Source organism: Perca fluviatilis, chromosome 6 (assembly GCF_010015445.1).
Source record: "Perca fluviatilis chromosome 6, GENO_Pfluv_1.0, whole genome shotgun sequence".
NCBI classification, from domain to species: domain Eukaryota; kingdom Metazoa; phylum Chordata; class Actinopteri; order Perciformes; family Percidae; genus Perca; species Perca fluviatilis.
Window position 1 is genome coordinate 5264780 of NC_053117.1, and position 18125 is coordinate 5282904.

An 18125-nucleotide genomic window follows, 5' to 3' on the forward strand; every position below is an offset into this window, starting at 1 on the left:
CGAAGGTTTGAGCAATCGAAGAGAGGCAGTTTGAAGAATCAAAGAATCAGCGACAGTGGGTGGAAAAAAAAAAAAGGAAGGGGGTGGAGGGGTAGAGAAGAGAGGAAAGGAGTAAACCCTAGACCCTAAACCCTAGCTCATAAAAATCAGTATTATAACAACATTAATTGATGCTGCTGAGTGCCATATGTGACGCCATATGGAAATGCTGCCCCAGAGGCCTGCTATAATAGACAGCCCGCAGCGGTGCACGCAACTTGGCACATTTACAAACAAGGGACGTCCCATTAATATCAGCCACGCAGACCGAGCAGAAGACAGTGGGAGAGGGAGGGAGGGAGAGGAGGGTGTTGGAGGGAGGGAGGGAGGGGCGGCAGGGGAGGGGGCGAGAAAATAAAGAGAGGGAACTGAGTTACCTCATGTTTTGTTTGCCATCTTTAGTCGTCATGTTTTTACTATTTATCCACTCGCCTCACACAATCATTCCTACCAAATTAAGAGATTTACTCCATGTGCATATCGGTGTGCATTTAAAATCTCTGCTCCTCTACTCCCACGGTTCCTTAATTACAGTAATAAATGGCCCCTCCCTTCTCGGTTGATCAGACCGCCCTCTGTCCGCCCAACTGTCACTCCCACCACAGATGCCCAGTGGTCCTTTCATCACACACACACACACACACACACACACACACACACACACATACACACTCTCTCACTTCAGCAGGTGAGGTGATTCATGGTACCTTGACAAAGCTCTGTTTAACCTCTTGTGTGCCTAATCACAGGGCAGCTGTTATTAACTGCTGCTGTCCACAGTTTCCACTGCTTGGTTGCTCACAGTACTGTCCCTCTCATGTCTTTTGACACAGACTGTGTCCATGTGGGCATCTTGCAAGATGTTTTTCACACAAAGAATGTCACTTTCTGAGTTGTAAATAAAAAAAATACTCTAATTATATATTAATATGTATTTGTTTTTTTGAAGTGAATAATTTATATCTCGCCAGTAGTTTTGTGATCACAGATTTTAAAATGGAATGGGCACAATTTATGGCTACCAATTATTCATAAATGACTTAGTTACCAACTACATGCAGCTAATGGTTATTTTCATCACTAAATAATCTGTTGATCGTTTCTGTCTTTAAATTGTCAGAAAAAATGTCCACCCCCATCTTTGAATTGTATTTTTTTTTTTTTTAGGCCAACCAACCGCCCGAAACCAAAAGATGTTCAATTAACTGAGATATAACGGAAAGAAAAGGAGCACATCCTCGCAGGCTAGAAGTAAACAGAAGACATCGTGCGTGATAAATATTTATCAATAATTAAAACTAACTAATTGTTTCAACACTAGCAGAGTGTTAAAGCTGACAATAATAATCACCGAAGTCATGGCAGCGAGGTGGCTAGAATCAAGTGTGAACTCTTTGAAGTCGATGCTTTGATCCCGTGAAGATGATTTGATGGCATCGTTAGCCTCTGGTGCGTGTCACGCACATGCATGGGCCCTCGCGGCCCCGTCTAATGCATGTAGACGCATCCGTTTGGCGCGCTGCTCTTCCGACTCTTCTGACGTGCCCAGCGCAGGGAGGGAGAAAGAGAGCTCCTTACGAAACGAAGTTGTCAGCCATTCTGTTGAGTTTCATGGAATGTGAGGTGAAACAAGAATAGCGTACAGCTGTTTCCTCCCTGACACAGAGGGAGGGAGATGAAGAGCGCAAGAGGGAAGGAGGAAGAGTGAGAGCTGGAGAGAGAGAGAGAGAAAGAGAGAGAGAGAGAGCTCTCCGCTCTGTGATGTGCACTGATGTAGCGGCAGCTCTAGGTCAAACGCTGCCAGTGTTTTTTGTTCATCTTCGTCTCGTCTCCCCAGTGCTCCTCTAAATTATTCACAGCCTGAAGATGTGCGATGTGGCTGCCTCCTCCCTTACTCTCTCCTCCTCTCTCCTCTACATTGCTCTCTGTCTCTCTCTTTCTCTGTTTCCCATCCCTTCCTGTGTCTCTCATGTGACTGCTTGAGTCGGAGGCAACGAACAGAAGTTTCTCCTTCGCAAGCTGGTAAATCCCCCCCCATCCCATCCCTCAGCCACTCATCTACCATCAACCACCCACCTTTCATCACTGACTCCATCTCTCACGCTCCTCCTTTCATCCCTGCTTGTCCCCTGCTTGCCTCTCCTGGCTGCCAGACTAGAGCCAGCCGCTTCTTTCTTTAAGGGGGAGGCTGCCAGCTGTTAGCATCAACTGCTTGGTAGCTCCTGCATCTCTCCACCTCCCTCACTCTCTCTCTCATGATGTAGGGGTTGGGCTGACAGGGTGTCTGTTTCAGTTTCCTCTCTCGTCTCTCCCAACTCCTTTAATGACTTTGTGCTCATTTTATCTAGCCGAGTTGAGAGATAAACCCCAAATGCGCACCAAATCCTCGGGCCAGTCGACGGGACTGATTAAAGATGTGCCCGTCAGTCCTTTCACCTTTAACAGACTGCCCGTCCTGTGAAGATGGAGGGAGCTGCTAGAAACCAAGGACATGGCGGGGCGAAGGCTAGGCGGTATGATGATATACACCGTAAGACAATCAGAGTTTGTCATACTGTTTATACTGAGCTATCCATCCCTTTGATGCGGGGGGAATAAGACTATTGGGGGCAATGTTGCAAATCAGCGAGCAGGCAGAGGATGTACCATGATTTGTCCTGTATTTAATTTACTGGATTCTCCTGCCTGCTTGTTTTATCCATAAACTGAGTTTAATATAGTTAGTCTATCATAATATGTATATATTGTAATATAAAATGAAAATTACATTGATAGAAAGAGATGAAGATTGTATCCATATCGCCCACCCTAAGGTTGGGGCACAGCCAAACGCACATGCAGTACCTCTGTGTCTGAATATGTGGGCTTATAAACCGTCTGCTTTTGTAACAGATTATTATTGTCATGTTAACTGGGAAGTTGCAAGTATGGAACCCTGTTTGGACAGCGGGGGCTGGAGGATGAGGCGTGCACCTCGTGGCCACCTGACTGGAGAGCAGAGCGGAGAGAGAGCAGTTAAATCCAGTTCCAGCCGTTGCCACAGGACACTCATTTGTAATTCTGCACCCTGCCTACAATAACGTTTGATCATTGCAGAGGGGGGGACAGGAGGTACAAGGCGGGGGGAAGGGAGCTGAAGCTTTCTCCCTCTCTCTCTCTTCGCTCCCCCTCCCCATACCCCCTGCCCGCCCCTTTCGCAATTGCTGTCACCCAGTATGAATGCCCCCTCTGGCCCGATGACAAGTCTAGCGTGAAACGCTTGGCTGCCCCCCGAAATTAGCAGTAGAGCCCCCCGGCGGCACATGCTTCTCATGACCAGCACACAGTGGGCCGCCGCCAGATTCTTTTCATTATGGTGGCCAGCCAGCCCCCTGACTCTACCTCCTTCTGCCTCTTCCTCCATCCCACCCTCCCTCTCCCCCTCCTTCCCCCTCTGCGCCGGCCAGAGCTCAGTAAACAGCATCTGTAGTGCTCATCACATTACTGTCGTAGGGAGGAGAAGGAAGGAGGGAGCCAAGCTCTCTGTGGGTGTTGCTCTTATTTCTGTGTATCTAAGTGTCTTTGTGTGTGCATACAGTAAGTGATTTTTTGCGATAGTATATGCATGCATGTGTGTGTACATGTTTTTGTGTGTTGGCTTGACAGGATTAGTGAGAGAGAGAGAGAGAGAGTAGTAGCAGTACAGAGAGTGAGAAAGCGCGAGAGAGGGAGGGAGTAGCAGTACAGAGCGATGCCTGGAGGCTCAATCTGTTCCTCACTGAGCTACATCAGTGTTAGAGACGGCAGCTCGGGCCGCGGGGAAGCCTCCACTCGCTCCATCAAACTGTCAGGCAGCCACAGCGAGCGCGCGCAGGGAGACTTCTCTCAGCCCCCCCGCGCAGTTGCAAGTCAACCGTGCCCAAGTTAACATCCTTTTCCTTCCGCCTTTTCCGCCCTCACTTAAGACTTCCAAATGCCCTGTGGTGCGCGCAGCAGCACCGGGCCCGGGGCCGCGTCAAAACACTGGGAGGTGCTGAGGGGTTGCACATGCGCGCGCGCGCGTGTGTGTGTGTGGGTTCACCTCTGAAGGCAAGATAGCGAGCTAGTTACGTCCACACGATCAGCAGAGACAAGAAGGAGCCGAAGGGAGCCTTATGAAAGACGAGGTGTGAAGAAAAAACATAAATCAGTGTGTTTTTTTTCTCTCGTACCTACGTCCCCATTTTTCTTCCACGACTATATTCATAACACAGTTGTGTACTCCCTGTCCCTTCAGGTTTCTGGCAGTTTTCTTCTCTCTCTCTCTGAGCTGAATAAATGCTCCCTGTACCCTCATACATCTGCCATTACTGTCTGTTTCCCCCTCGCCAAACTACTCCAAGGATCACACCGACAGCCCAGTCGGCTCTGTCACTCCCCCGAGTGCTGAAAGCAAAGGTTGAGGGATTTCTTGTTGGAAAGGACAAGGCGGTCTTTTAATTTAGTGAAGAAGGGGGACAGCTCTTCAAGTTTACCCCCACCTCTATCACCATCAATCTGTCCGTGCGCCCCTCCCTGTCCTCCTCCCCCAGACCCAACCCCACCCGACCTCACACGGCACTTTGCATGGAAGTGAAACAGAGCGCTGCCAGGTCTCCATGCTGTTTACATGGACTCTGGGTAATGTTAAAGTCTGCTTAGTTTGGCCCCCGGTCGGGGCTATATCTTTCCTCACCCCGGCTTGATTTACGTGGCCCCCGCTGACTCTCCCCTTAAGTGTGTCAGCTCTGAACCAGAGGCCTCTGTGTGTCTGGCTAATGCAAAGAGCATTTCTCTGAGCTTGTCTTCTTCAATCCCCTTCCACTCTCATTCTCCCTCTGTCCTCTTTCATTGGGCCTCTGTGAAAGGAGCTTTTGCTGAAGCCGTCTCTCTGTTTGCACAGCCAACTCCGAGGTCCCAAGCTCAAATATGGTTTTACGTGAGAGCCTGTCTAGGCCTCTCCTGCTGGTCGATATTATTTCTACCCGGCAGAGCTTTTTCTCTCACTCTCATTCCCTCTGGAGCCTACATCTTCACTAGGATCAATACTTTCCTAATCCAGAGCTCCTAGGCTGACCCAGGGTAATCAGCTGACTTCCCATGCTGCCTGCTGGGGAGGTTAAGGGTCAAATGGCTGTATAGATTTGATCCTGTGATCAAATCACTTTGCTAGGTGGTGCTTTCAGATACAGCTTGTCGGGTCAAGAGCAATCACTAGATTTTGTTGTTGAGAGTTAAATGCAGTGGTGCTAGTAAGCCTTTTAAATCCTAATATTAATACACTGCTCAGGTTCCCAAAGCGTTTCTTTTTTTTTTTTTTTTAAATAAGATTTACTGTAGCCATGAAATTTGAACCTTATCTGAATCATAGTTCTTTCTTTTATGACTATTCTGATGTCATTACACACTAGTGTTAATTTCGTCAGACGAGACTAAATATGTTTTTTTCCATGACTAAGACGAGACGACTGCGCCAAAGTCCAAAAACGCTGACTAAGACTAAATTGGCATGCATTGTTGTTGACGAAAAAAGATGAGACTAAAATGTTTTGCATAAAATAAAAACTAAGATAAAATCTCTCTTCATTTTCGTCTACAATCCTCTCTATTTTTCCATCATGAGATAGAATATTCAGCTGTTACTAGGGTTGGGTACCGAGACCCGGTGCTAATACGTGCCTTAACGACCGTTATCTACCAGACCGAATAGCAACGCGGATTTCGGTGCCACTTCAATGCCTGCGCTTCTCTCTGATGCTCATTAACGGACGTTAGAGACAACCGAAACATCGCTGCACGGGACGCTAGTTAACACTATACTTGGCAGCAGGTAACGTTAGCCTACCGTTAGCTAGTTAGTTAACACTACACCTGACAGCAGGTAACGTTAGCTAGCAGCTGGAGTAAACACGGTTAAAATGCTGACAGCTAAACGGTGTAAAAGTGTGTCTGTATTTCACTGGAGAGGACTCCAACAGGGGGGACGTACGACAGTCTGCAGCTGCCGTTGTCTGAAAAACAACACATATGTTGCGTTCACTTCAAACTCGCCTTGCCAGCCTCGTGCTGCGTTCAATGTTATTGTAAAATACCATTTTCCTATTCAGTGGTTATTTTCTGTCGTTTAAAGGTCCCATGGCATGAGAAGTTTTTTAACATTAATATGCATTCCCCCAGCCTGACTATGGTCCCCCAGTGGCTAGAAATTGCAATAGGTGTAAACCGAGCCCTGGGTATCCTGCTCTGCCTTTGAGAAAATGAAAGCTCAGATGGGCCGATCTGGAATCTTCTCCTTATGAGGTCATAAGGAGCAAGGTTACCTCCCCTTTCTCTGCTTTCCCCACCCAGAGAATTTGGCCCACCCATGAGAGAGAGACATCATGGCTTTCAAACGAGCAAAGTGGCAGTTGGTCAAGGCCACACCCCCACCCTCCACCTCACCCCTCTCCCCCCTCTACCTTGCCTGGTCTATATAAAAGAGACTTCAGATACAGTATTAGGAGACCACTAAGGACTATATGAAAGAGACTTCAGATACAGTATTAGGGGACCACTAAGGCCTATATAAAAGAGACTTCAGATACAGTATTAGGGGACCACTAAGGCCTATATAAAAGATACTTCAGATACAGTATTAGGGGACCACTAAGGTCTATATAAAAGAGACTTCAGATACAGTATTAGGGGACCACTAAGGCCTATATAAAAGCTTCCAAAAAGCACCATGTCATGTGACCTTTAACAGGAATTTACTGGTGAAATAAGGAAGAGGCTCGATATTTATATAAAATTATATAATTTATTTTTATATAACTATTTGACTGAAATGGTTATCAGAAATAATCTCAGAAATATTTATTTAAAAAAAGACTAAAATGTTTTGACTAAAACTTGACTAAGATGTATTGAGTTGTCTTTTGACTAAAACTAGAATAAAATGACGAGACTTTTAGTCAACATAAACCTGACTAAAAAAAAGATATGTGAATGACTAAATATGACTAAAAGTAACAAGGACAATTGGCACAAGACTAAGACTAAGATTAAATTAAAAATAGGTGACAAAATTAACACTATTGCGCGCACACACACACACACACACACACACACACACACACACACACACACACACACATACACACACCACTTCCTCAACTTTGTAGTGACTCATGGCTTCCTAAGTTTGTTTCTGAGGTGGTGAAAAAGATAAGAGCATGCACCAAAACATCCTATTGATATAATATGAAAGCTGAGTTCAAGTAAGGCTTCAACCTTCGCCATGAGGCCAAAGAGACCTACAGATATCCCGCTGATGCTTTAGGCCTAGCAGGAGGTCCCCCAGCGGACCCGAGGCTCTGTTTCCACACCCCATCAGAGGGGCCACGGCGCCTACATCCCCACACCTCATCCCAGCATCCGCAGGAGGGAAATTGCGGGAGGAAATCGGTGTTGTTCCACCAGTATCCGACACTGCTTTGGTCCTCGACTATCTAAATGGACCATTACCCCCTCTGTGTGCTCTCACTCTAGGAGATCTGGGTTTGTCAGTACTCTCTCCCGTACAATCAGGAGTATCTCAGTAAATGTCCCTAGAGAGATGTCTTCTAAATTGAAGCCACTTCTCTTGCCAGCATCAAGATGTCTACTTTTTTTTGCATTGTCACCAACAAGGGATCAAGTGCTGCTGCTGTCTTGGCGCTTATTCAATTTTTAAATGCAGCATCATTTTGTCTTGCCTTATCAGCAGCATCATCAAGATTTTAATTTAGGACATTCAACTGGTACAAAGCAATGTACAAATGTGTTTAGGAATCAAGATGTAGTAGCCACATCCCGAACTGATCAATTCAGTGTTAAAGTCATTGCAACATTGTTTTGGAGAACACTTTGAAACGTGTTGTTGAAAAGTGTGAAAACAGCAGGCAGTAATTTGTTCTGTTTCTCTGTAATTCTTACACTTACCATTACCATTTTATCTAACATATTCCCAACATAGTCTGGTGGCAACGTGTCTTACAATGATTTTGATAGACTACAGCCATGCAAGATTTAAAAATATAATATAAAAGCACAAACACTTGCATATGCTCTCTTGTTTTGCTTTCATACATTTTATTTATTACTTTACTCTTTTTGAGTAGGAACCGACAGTGACAGTTAAATGCCAGCAGCTCAGTAAACTTGTTTTGCCTATTGTTTTTCTGGAGTTCTTGCAGCAAGTACAGGGTAGCGATCAGTATTCAGGCAGTCAGACAGTCTTTGACGCCATGCCAGCATTTGCTTCGCCGGGCAACTTCCTCCTCTGTTCCTCTCTCTATCTCTGAGGCAGAAATCATGGCAGACTGTCCTCCGAGTGTGACAAGTAGAACTGTGTGATTAATTTGGCCAGTCGATTTAATGTGCTCCGGGATGCGCACCGCTTATTGTCTTCCCCCTGCACGTCTATCGGAATCTGCCAGAGAAAATGTCCTGGAGAATCGAGACATCCATCCCTCCCTTCCTCCCTCTCTCTCTGTTTTTCCCCCACTTGCTCCTCTTTCCTCAGCCCTGCCTCATTTTAGGGCTGAGCTACACGGTTGTGGGGGCCAGCCCAGGTCGAGGCCTGGCTCCATCCAGGGCTGCTGGCAGAATAAATCTCCTGTCTCTGAAGTGTTGAAAGCTGTGTAAATGTCAAACGCATCCGTGTGATGTGCTGGCTGAGGGGAGGGAGGGTTGGAGAGTAGGTGGGATGCTGGGAGGGAGGGTTGTGGATGAGCTAGCCGCTGAAGCTGAAGTCCCCTGTTACCCTTCGTAGCAGGCGGTTGCCAGGTGCAGATGTTGCTGCTTGCTCCCTGCCTCTGAAGAGCAAGCCAGTTAGTTTTATTTTATTTATTTTTTGGGGTTTGTTTGGTTTGTGAACATCTATGAGAGACACAAACCACCAGGGGCCTGGCTCCTGTCAGGCAGCTTAGTGAGCTGCATATCTCTCCGTTTTTAACAATGTCCCCTCTGACCACCAGACGTTCCGTTACGGGAGGTTTCAGTTTGGGGTTGTGGCTTTGCATTTTCACCATTTGGTTTTCTCGTATAGGCTATAGTGTAGATATTAAAAATAGCACAGGGTGTTACTGAGCTGCCCAACAGGGCAATTACATAAAATACTGACAAAAACTGCTCTAACACTACCTCCATCCGTCCATCCCCTCATCTCTATAGCATCACCCCCCTGCCTGTTCTTACTGTTGTTTTGCACCCCCTTTCCACCTGCTTCTCTGTCTCCCGCTGTGCTTGTGTCTCTCTCTGTCTGAGCCCTAGCTAGTATAGTCCTCTTTATGCTCTGCTGCAGCGCATGCTTCTTGTAAAAGGATAAGCACCATGCTGTGCTCCTTTGATATTATTTTTCCTCCTCGCCAGCTCCAGCCTTGTGAGGCCTCATCTCTAGTGTCATGGCTACTGCTGCAACAACAAGGCCAAGCATGCACCCAGGGAATAGACCCAGCCAGTTTTTCATCTCCCATCACCTAGGGTTTAAACTCGTCCCCCGGTGTTAGAGAAGAACACCGCTGTGAGACGGAAGTCATCTGTTGAGCTGCATGCGAAGAATACATCATACACCGGTTTCCTGGGGGTAGGGCCAAGGCGGAGATTGGATCAATTTTCCTTTTTATTGTAATTCGTAGATGGATCAAGATGGAGAGAAACATTGTTTTGAATGTGATTCCTTGGTGAGCAAAGGGGCGGTTATTATAGGTTGTGATGTGCCCCTAACAAGCAGTATAGAATTGGCTGACAATTAATCTGTCCAGAATCCGGAGTCTGAATGGTGAATTGATTGACAAGAAGACTAAGCCACTTTCTCCTCTTAATGCCCTGCACTCTGTAATAATGAAGGTCTTTAGACAAGCAGAAGCCCAGAAATTAGGGTTTGCAAACATCTCCCAAGAGAAAAGAGGACATAGAAATGTGGCCAATATATAATTTTTTTTAAATTCCCAGTACGTGTGGGAATGCACTTATAGGTTAATACTAAAGTTGTATTTTCTCATTTTATTCAAAGTGGTCATTACCTATCACGATCATTTTATAAATATGTAACAAAGAAAACACATGATCATATTTTTGTATTGCATTTATTCTATTAATCTGATTTAAATAACCCCACTTTTAACCATATTTACACAAGCACAATACAATTGTCAGGATATTCTTTTATTTTTTGTCAGGGACATTTTGTGCATTATTGTGAGGCACCCTTTCTTTGCTTTCACAAGTATTTTCTTGTCGCTCACTGACAGGCTCTGGAATCGTAAAAAGCAATCCCTTCCCAAGTAGAACTCCTCATATTCAACGTATCATTTTACTGTATTTATCCTCCAACAGGTGCATGTTCTTGCTCTATGTGTTGTGTAGGAATGCTTCAGTATGAACAATAGGAGCTCAGGCATTTCTTGATGTTGTTATTCTGCAGATAGAGATGCACAACACAACAATAAACCCTCCTAAGGGGTTGACCCACAGTGTTTTTCACTTAAAGCTTTCTGCCAGCAAGGACTCCTGCTGTATCCTTTGTCTTTGCAGAGTATAGGATGAATCACGGGGCATGGGAGCATCCCCCGCTCCCCCTCCACTTTCCTCTCCTGAGTGATCTTGGCCACTGAGCCCTTGCACTGATTACTCTCGTTACTTAATTATACATTTGGACCCACCGCACTCGCAACAAAGGGCCGCTTTGCCTCCATTGACCCAGCTCCCTCCTCATTGTGCCCGGCTCTGAAAGGGAGTCAAACAAAATAAAGAGGCTCCACTTAAATATGTTGCCACAGGGACTTAATTGACAGATTGAAGGCGGTTTTTCAGTGGGGGCCCTCTCCCTCCCTATGTGGCTCTGCTTCTCATGCATCCTGCTGTGAGGTCCAGTGGGACTGGCCTGCAGCGCGACCACTCTTGTTTCCACAACTTCACTGTCTATTGTCTTGGGGGAGAGAGAGTTACCGGCCAAGAGCATTTAGCGACAAATGAATGTGAGAAACGGAAGCAAGGACCACAGACAGGATGCCGTGTGTGTGTGTGTGTGTGTGTGTGTGTGTGTGTGTGTGTGTGTGTGTGTGTGTGTGTGTGTGTGTGTGTGTGTGTGTGTGTAAAGGAACAAAATATAAAGCAGACATGATTATTTTCTTATAATACTTTTACTTTACTTCACACATTCCTGCATACAATTTATTTAAATATTTGAATTTAATAATGTTTTGCTAAAAAGATTTTCTGCCTGTGAACATGTCACGAATGAAAGAGAGGCTGTGGCACTTGGAATCTGCAGCATTCTCCTCATCTGCTTTTTTTCCCCTTTTTCTTGTTGTTTTGAAGGCTGCACCTCTTCTCAAGATATTTCAGTCTGATCACTTTAAATTTGAATGGTGTGAAATGTGAAGCGTTGAAGAAAAACCCATTTCACTTTTTGGCTGAAAAGAAGGTGATTTGGCCTTTGGCCGGACTAGACCAGGCATATTTCAGAGTACAACCTCTCTTGTTATTTCGTTCCTAAATCCCTGTGGAAGTCTGACATAACAATTAAAGACTGGCGTGACTTTAGGCAGATTTGAAATACCACACTTAATAGGCAATGTGTTTGAGTATTCAGGGAGCCTGAGCTCTCTGTGTCCTTGAGTTACTATCGTCCAATTTTAAAGCACTCTTAAAAGGCTAAATTAGGGCTAAACAAGATGCAGCTGAATGCAGAGTCATTGAACTGGCTCTTCGTAATAGAACCCAGTGTATAGCATTATTCGCTTTTCATCTTTTGTAAATTTACAGCATTGAATTTGCAACAAAAACACCAGAATGGCGTTCTGTGCGGCTGTGCCGCTTTTGAAACATGAAAAACTCTCTTAGACTACCGCACTCTCCTTTCCCTCTTCATCCTCTGCCGTTTGCACTGAAAGCTGTCAGTGAATGAGAGGTTGCACACAAAAATAACATCTGCACTGATTATGGGCTACTGGGGGGAGCCAAATGAATAATTCCTTATATTTCCTGTGTCTGTCTCCTTTCTGTTACAGTGTGACAGCGAGAGTGACATTGACGATAAGGTAAGACTGCTTTTTCCTGTGTTTATTCACCCGCCACATGAAGTGGCTGAGAGTTGTGAATAACAAATTTGAGCTCTCAGCTAAAGAAGGGAACCAGTAAAAGTGTGTTGTTGGTGAGAGAAGATGAGGGGTAAAAGACACTCAGGCCCAACGCTGTTGATCATTTACGTATGGCAGAGCAAGAAAGGGACAAGGAAAATGCAGAACAGGAAGAAGCTGATTTTTTTCATCTTAGTTTTCTGTTTTGAATATCCTAAATATACCTTTTAGCCTAGATCATAGGGTATGCTACCTACTGTGCAGGATTCTTTGGTATTCTTTTTGCATGGCACATAGCCCCTCTGTCTGCTTGTTTCTTTAGTATACTAGACAGTAATATCATAGCTCCACTTTGTGCTGTGCTTTTTTTTTAAGATTATGTTTTGGGGCATTTTAGGCCTTTATTTCTACAGGACAGCTGAAGACATGAAAGGGGCAAGAGAGTGGGAATGACATGCAGCAAAGGGCCGCAGGGCGAAGTCAAACCCGTGGCCGCTGCGTCGAGGAGTAAACCTCTATATATGTGCGCCTACTCTACCAACTGAGCTAACCTGGCCACAATCATTTTTACTTTAACATTTGACAGCAACGAGTTATGTGCCAGGCACAGAAATGCATTACCGTTTTGTTTTCGCAAATGTTGGTCAACATTTTGGAAACGGAGAGGATCGTTAAGAGGTAAACAAAGCTGCCTCTGTTCCTTAACATAATCAAAGATGATAACCATATTCCATTTTTGCTTGTGCGTAGTAATTGTGAATCATCTTATGAGACAGTGAGTCTTTGAGGTTAACATTTCTTTAAAAGTTAGTAGTACTTACAGTGGCTAAATGTGAATTTAATCTTCATTTTCCTTTCAAAAGTCTCAAATGTAATCATGGAAAGCCAAGACTGGAGCTCACACTATCAGCAACTTGGTGTGCTTGAAAATAATTGCATATTATTTTAGCAGCGATGTCATCAAGTTTTAACCATTTGACAATTTGACAGATGTAGTCTATCAGTTTCACTTCTGTGTATTTGTTTATCCAGCCTTGGAGGGGGTTGTCTGATGGCAGCCACCTGGTTACAAGATGAAACGCCTTTGGGGAACCTCACGCATTCTAATTCCTCCACAGTTTAGCAATTACTCCCTGGTAAATGAATGAGATAGCATGCCTAATCTCCTGTAAGCTTAGCTCCCAGTTCTGTGGAAATGTCTGCAGCTCTCCCTATAAATAATACATTGATAGTAGGCCCAATTTGCATTAACTGTAGCTTGGCAAGTCAATAGGCTTTTATCTCTTCATTGAAGCGAGAAGGAACCGAGGGCGCTAGCTAGTTGACACGACAGAGAGACGTAGCAGGCCTGTCAGTCTCCATACGGTTCCCTGACATCACTGTGGGGGGGGGCAGTAAAATAGGAGGGAAGCTCTCAGAGTGTTTCCTTTTCAGGGTTTTGTTTTCCTTCCTGCTCTACCAGTTACTCGAGACTTGTAACAGTCCTATGTAGTGTCACACGTTTTGACATTTAATATATAAAAGTTTGATACTACGATACAAAACAACACCACTATAAGAAAGAGAAGAGAAGGAAAACAAGCCTTGCTGAGGCGGTTTTATAGAAACTCAGTGTTGCTATGTTGTTGGTTAGGTGTCAGCCGCTGTCTGTTTAGAAAAGCGCTCCATATTTGGCATTTGGCACCAGCTTTGTGAGCCAGTTTAGGTGGACTTGGATACAGTTCAAGACATGGTGGACTATTAGACAGTGCTGCCAAGCTTTCAGCCTTCTCATTGTTGAATTTTGTTCCAATTACTACACAGTCCACTGTCAAGAGCCAAACTGCAGCTTCGCCTGTTCAGGCTTTACTTGTCATCGGTATGGCATGAAGTGGTATTTCAGCCTGCCAACCACTGCTGGTTCACAAAAATCGATTGCTGAATGCAATCAATGAAAGAGACTGTCATTTTACTACTGTCACTTTTACAAGTACTACGCTGTAAGAAACGTACTCAATGGACTGTATGTGAATCCAGTGGGCAGCAATACTGCAAATGTAAACATATAACCGTTTGCAAGAACGTTGTTCAGTTATCTGGGCTTTAATGTGTGAAACTCTTGATTCTCACTCCTAGATCCTTTTCTTGCTTTCTCATGTCTCGTCAAGCCTTCGTCTCAGTTCTTAGTTTTCATTCTCACTTCTAAAGTTCTAACTCTTGGCGTCGCGCCTTTTTTTGACGTGGGGGGTTGACTTGTTGCTTAAAGTAGAGGTACGCGTGTTTCTTATCTCATCTTTAAACAATGCTGACATGCCCATATGTACATTAAACCATTGCAAGAACCACAGAACTCTATCACACTATCGTTTTTAAATAGAACAAATGTGAACCTGTCCTTCGAAGGCAACTTAAGAATGAACAAGACAGGTCTGTAACAGATCTCAAACTTGTTTTCGTGATAGGTGTAACATTACTAACATAGAAAAGGAATATATATCTAAATATTCCCCCAAATTGATTCTAGCTAACATGGGATGGAACAGTGACATTGGAACCCAACAACTGTTTACACATACAGTACATGGACAATGAGTGTAACATTTGAGCAGAGTTTCCTATCTTCAAACTCCTTTTAAACTACATTGTGTTATGTTAAGTGAGACCAAGCCTTTCATTACAAAGAGTAATAAGAACATGTGTCACGCTCAACAGAGCAACCCATCAACATAGTCGCACGCCCTGTTTGAAAGCGTAATATGTGAGTAAGAGGCCCAAAGGTGAGTATTGATATTACATAGTGTTCTGACGATGGTAATGTTCCATTCTCAGGAGCCAGAGGTATTGAACAATGAAAAGCTTTCAACTGTGGCCAACAGGAAATGAACGACAGCATATTTCCAAGACAGGTCTCACTGTTATGGAATCTTTGAAAATACACTATTGATGTACGTCCATGTATTTGCCAAGAGTGCAAGAAGAAAAGAACATCTGGATAAAGGCTACAGCAGTGCTGACCTTTTCGTTTCTCAGAAACACATATTATCATAATCAAGTTGATGAGAGTTGCGAATCATCCGTAGCAAATTGCTGAGGAAAGAAGAAGACTGGGCTGGGGGGGGGGTAATTTCTGACAGGCCATCAAAAAAAAGCAGCTCTAAAAAAAAGTGATGGTGTAAAAATTGGGTTCCATGAGGAGAAAGACAAACACTGTCATTTGTAATTGCCTGCACTCAGGATAACTCGACAGCGATAATTTTCTGCAACGTTTTGCTGAAACAGGTGCCAGCTCCTCCCGTATCTTTCCAATGAAAACAAAGACTCCTTTCACATCAGATTACCAGCCACCTGAACACCCACATTGTCAGGATTTCACAGATTAACTTAATTAGAATATTGCTTCCAGGTGTGCCCTCGGGGCGCAATCAGTTACACTGTATTTGAATAAAACTGACGAGTTGCTGCTACAGCAAAGTCAGTTTAGATTGCTGCACCTTGTGAAGCTCGCTTTTATCAAAGCAGTACTTGAGAGTGCAAGCAGTGATGTGTTTCCTAGAACGTGTCAGACTTGAATTCTTCTGAGATTGCCAGGTCACCCCCCAGTTCAGCGCGAGGCTGCTGTGATGGGGGGGGGGGGGGATCTTTATGTAGATTGGCCCAGCCTCGAAGAAACAAGCAATCACAATCTGGGTGATGTTTTCTCATCACCGGCATTTCTTCTCGGAAGGCCCGTCATCTGATGGCCAAGATTACATCCTGTTTGACAATCAGAAGTATTCAGTGTTCATTTAAAAAAAAAAAACAGCCCTGACCTTGAATTGCCTCCCTTATGTCTGCACCCCGGGGGGGAAACCCACATAATTAAGGTTTCCTTATGGAGAATTAACAGTCTTTACTGTTATTGGGCATAGCCATGCTTAATCAGATGCTCATAAAGGAACTAACCACATGTTGGGTAATCGCTTGGCGATACAGGGACTAAAGTGTTTTCAAGTCTGTTTGAGGCCGTTCTATGGAACTGGGAACGTCATTCATTCTTTTTTCTTGATCCAAATACTTTGAGCCACTTAATGTCTCTGTGTGACTGATTAAAATGTACTTACATGCCCCGGAGCACGTGTTAGCTGTTGAGTGCTTCACAAAAAAAATGCGTTGAATGAATGGTTGTGTTTGTGTAATGGTGACATCTGTGATAGCAAGACGTCACGAGGACAGTGTTTGGTATACATTTGAATGAGATGTTGTTATTCAACATACATCCTCATTAGGGTTATTTTATTGCTGTAACATACTTACAGTCTGGTACCATGGTTACATCAATCGGTTTTAACTTGCTTTGTTTTGTTTCACAAGAACTTGTTAAGACTTTTCCCACATTTTCAACACATATCCCAATCAGTGTCCTAACACCACGTCTGCTATAAATGTTGAAAACCTGTTCCCACCCCTCCCTGCTGCACATATAATCTATCAGCCAGCCAATCCTGTCAACCTCTGACATGTCTGAGCTACTCCAAGTCAAGACGGTCATTTTCTTTCATTGGCGAGGCAGAGAATGAAATAGAGCGGGATTTATCCCTTCTCCGTTAGTTCATGCACTCTCCTGAAGTGTCATCCTATCTCCATTAGGCTCCACTTTTCCATCCTCACTGGCTCCTCCAATTTCCTCTGTATTCCTTCTCCTGTGCAAATAATGCAGTGGCTGTCTGTCTGTGTGCGAAACGCCAGCAAGCGGCGATGGTGTTCTCGGCGGCCCTTAACACAGCGGCCTCGTGTCAGGCGCGTTACCACCACCGACGCCGCAATCACCATAGCCACAGCGGAGGACACCCAGGTCGGCTAATTCTATTTGGTCCTATTTGCCGAGCAGTCACTCAGCAGAAAGTGTATCTGTCTCCGGGGGAGTCTCCAAGGACCATTACCACATCCTGTCTAGGAGCTCTTTCATGGCTCCGTTGTACTCATCTGCCCGGGCAGCACACAGCCTCTGATTGACACATTAATTCCTTCTCCACCCCCTTATCTTCCTGCTGTGTGCAGAATGAATGCCATATCACTGCGTCAGAGCGTCTCTACCGGCTTATCAGTAATGGCTCGTCAGCTAGTGGTATCCTCCCAGCTGATGTATTTGTGTGTGTGGAGGGGGCTACGCTCTGTGAAGTTAGCAGTGCACCCGCAGCGGAAAGCAAGCACGCTGTGGGGATTTCAAACATATCCGTTAACACCACCACTACCCTCACCTCTTTATTTCCCCCACCCCTTGTATTTTTTTTGTCTTTTATTTACTGCCTGCTCTCTATCTGTCATTAACAGCGTTGTCAGTTTTTTTCCTCTTTCCCCCCCGTCGCCATCTTGGAAAAGCAATAGTAATATATATTCATGTAGGTATGTTACCCCCCTCCTACATACCCCTCCCCAACCCCCGCTGCTTTGCAAGATTCCGATTGGTCTCCGAGAGTCATCATATTCAATAACAAACGGGCCACCCACCAGGCCGCTGACAACCTTAACGTTTTTTTACGGACGGGGGAAAATGGACCGGCTTAATGTTTCGACACAAGTGATCATCCGTCCTCATCTCTTTAATGAAATTAGATTAAGTGCACCTGGGAAAGAGCTGAGAAAGCAGAATGCCTCGCCACCTCCTTTAATCTAAAAGCAATTTGCCAGTAATATTCTTCCCCCCCCCCCCCCCAGCTTGGGATTCGCCGGGCCTGATTCAAAATGGAGGAGGAACGAGATGAGACCAGAGCTGACTGGTTGCATTCAGCTCCCCACAGGCACTGTGAAATTAGAACTGACACCGGCAACACAGGCCTTAATATGGAGATGTCATTTTTCTTCTCTTGCTTTTGTCTTTCTCTCTCCCTCCCTCCCTCCCTTACGCTCCCTCCTTTTTCTCTTACTCAGTTCCTTCCTCTATTCACTACGGTTTTCACTTTGTGACTAAGCCTGAAAGTGAAACAGTACAGAAAACTTTTAAGATTAAGCATTCCCCCCACCCCCACC

General features: G+C 44.8%; 1 protein-coding gene across 15 annotated transcripts in view; it reads left to right on the plus strand.

Moving 5' to 3' along the window:
* Nucleotides 1-18125, plus strand: part of fbrsl1 (fibrosin-like 1) — a 317636-nt gene that overhangs the window by 211547 nt on the left and 87964 nt on the right. For 11 of the 15 annotated variants that reach the window (XM_039802814.1, XM_039802815.1, XM_039802823.1 and 8 more), the window contains one exon: nt 12072-12101. The exons of the other annotated variants lie outside the window; for them this stretch is intronic. In XM_039802814.1, the coding sequence (XP_039658748.1) occupies nt 12072-12101 (30 nt within the window). The remainder of the gene's footprint in view (nt 1-12071; nt 12102-18125) is intronic. 15 annotated transcript variants of the gene reach the window in all.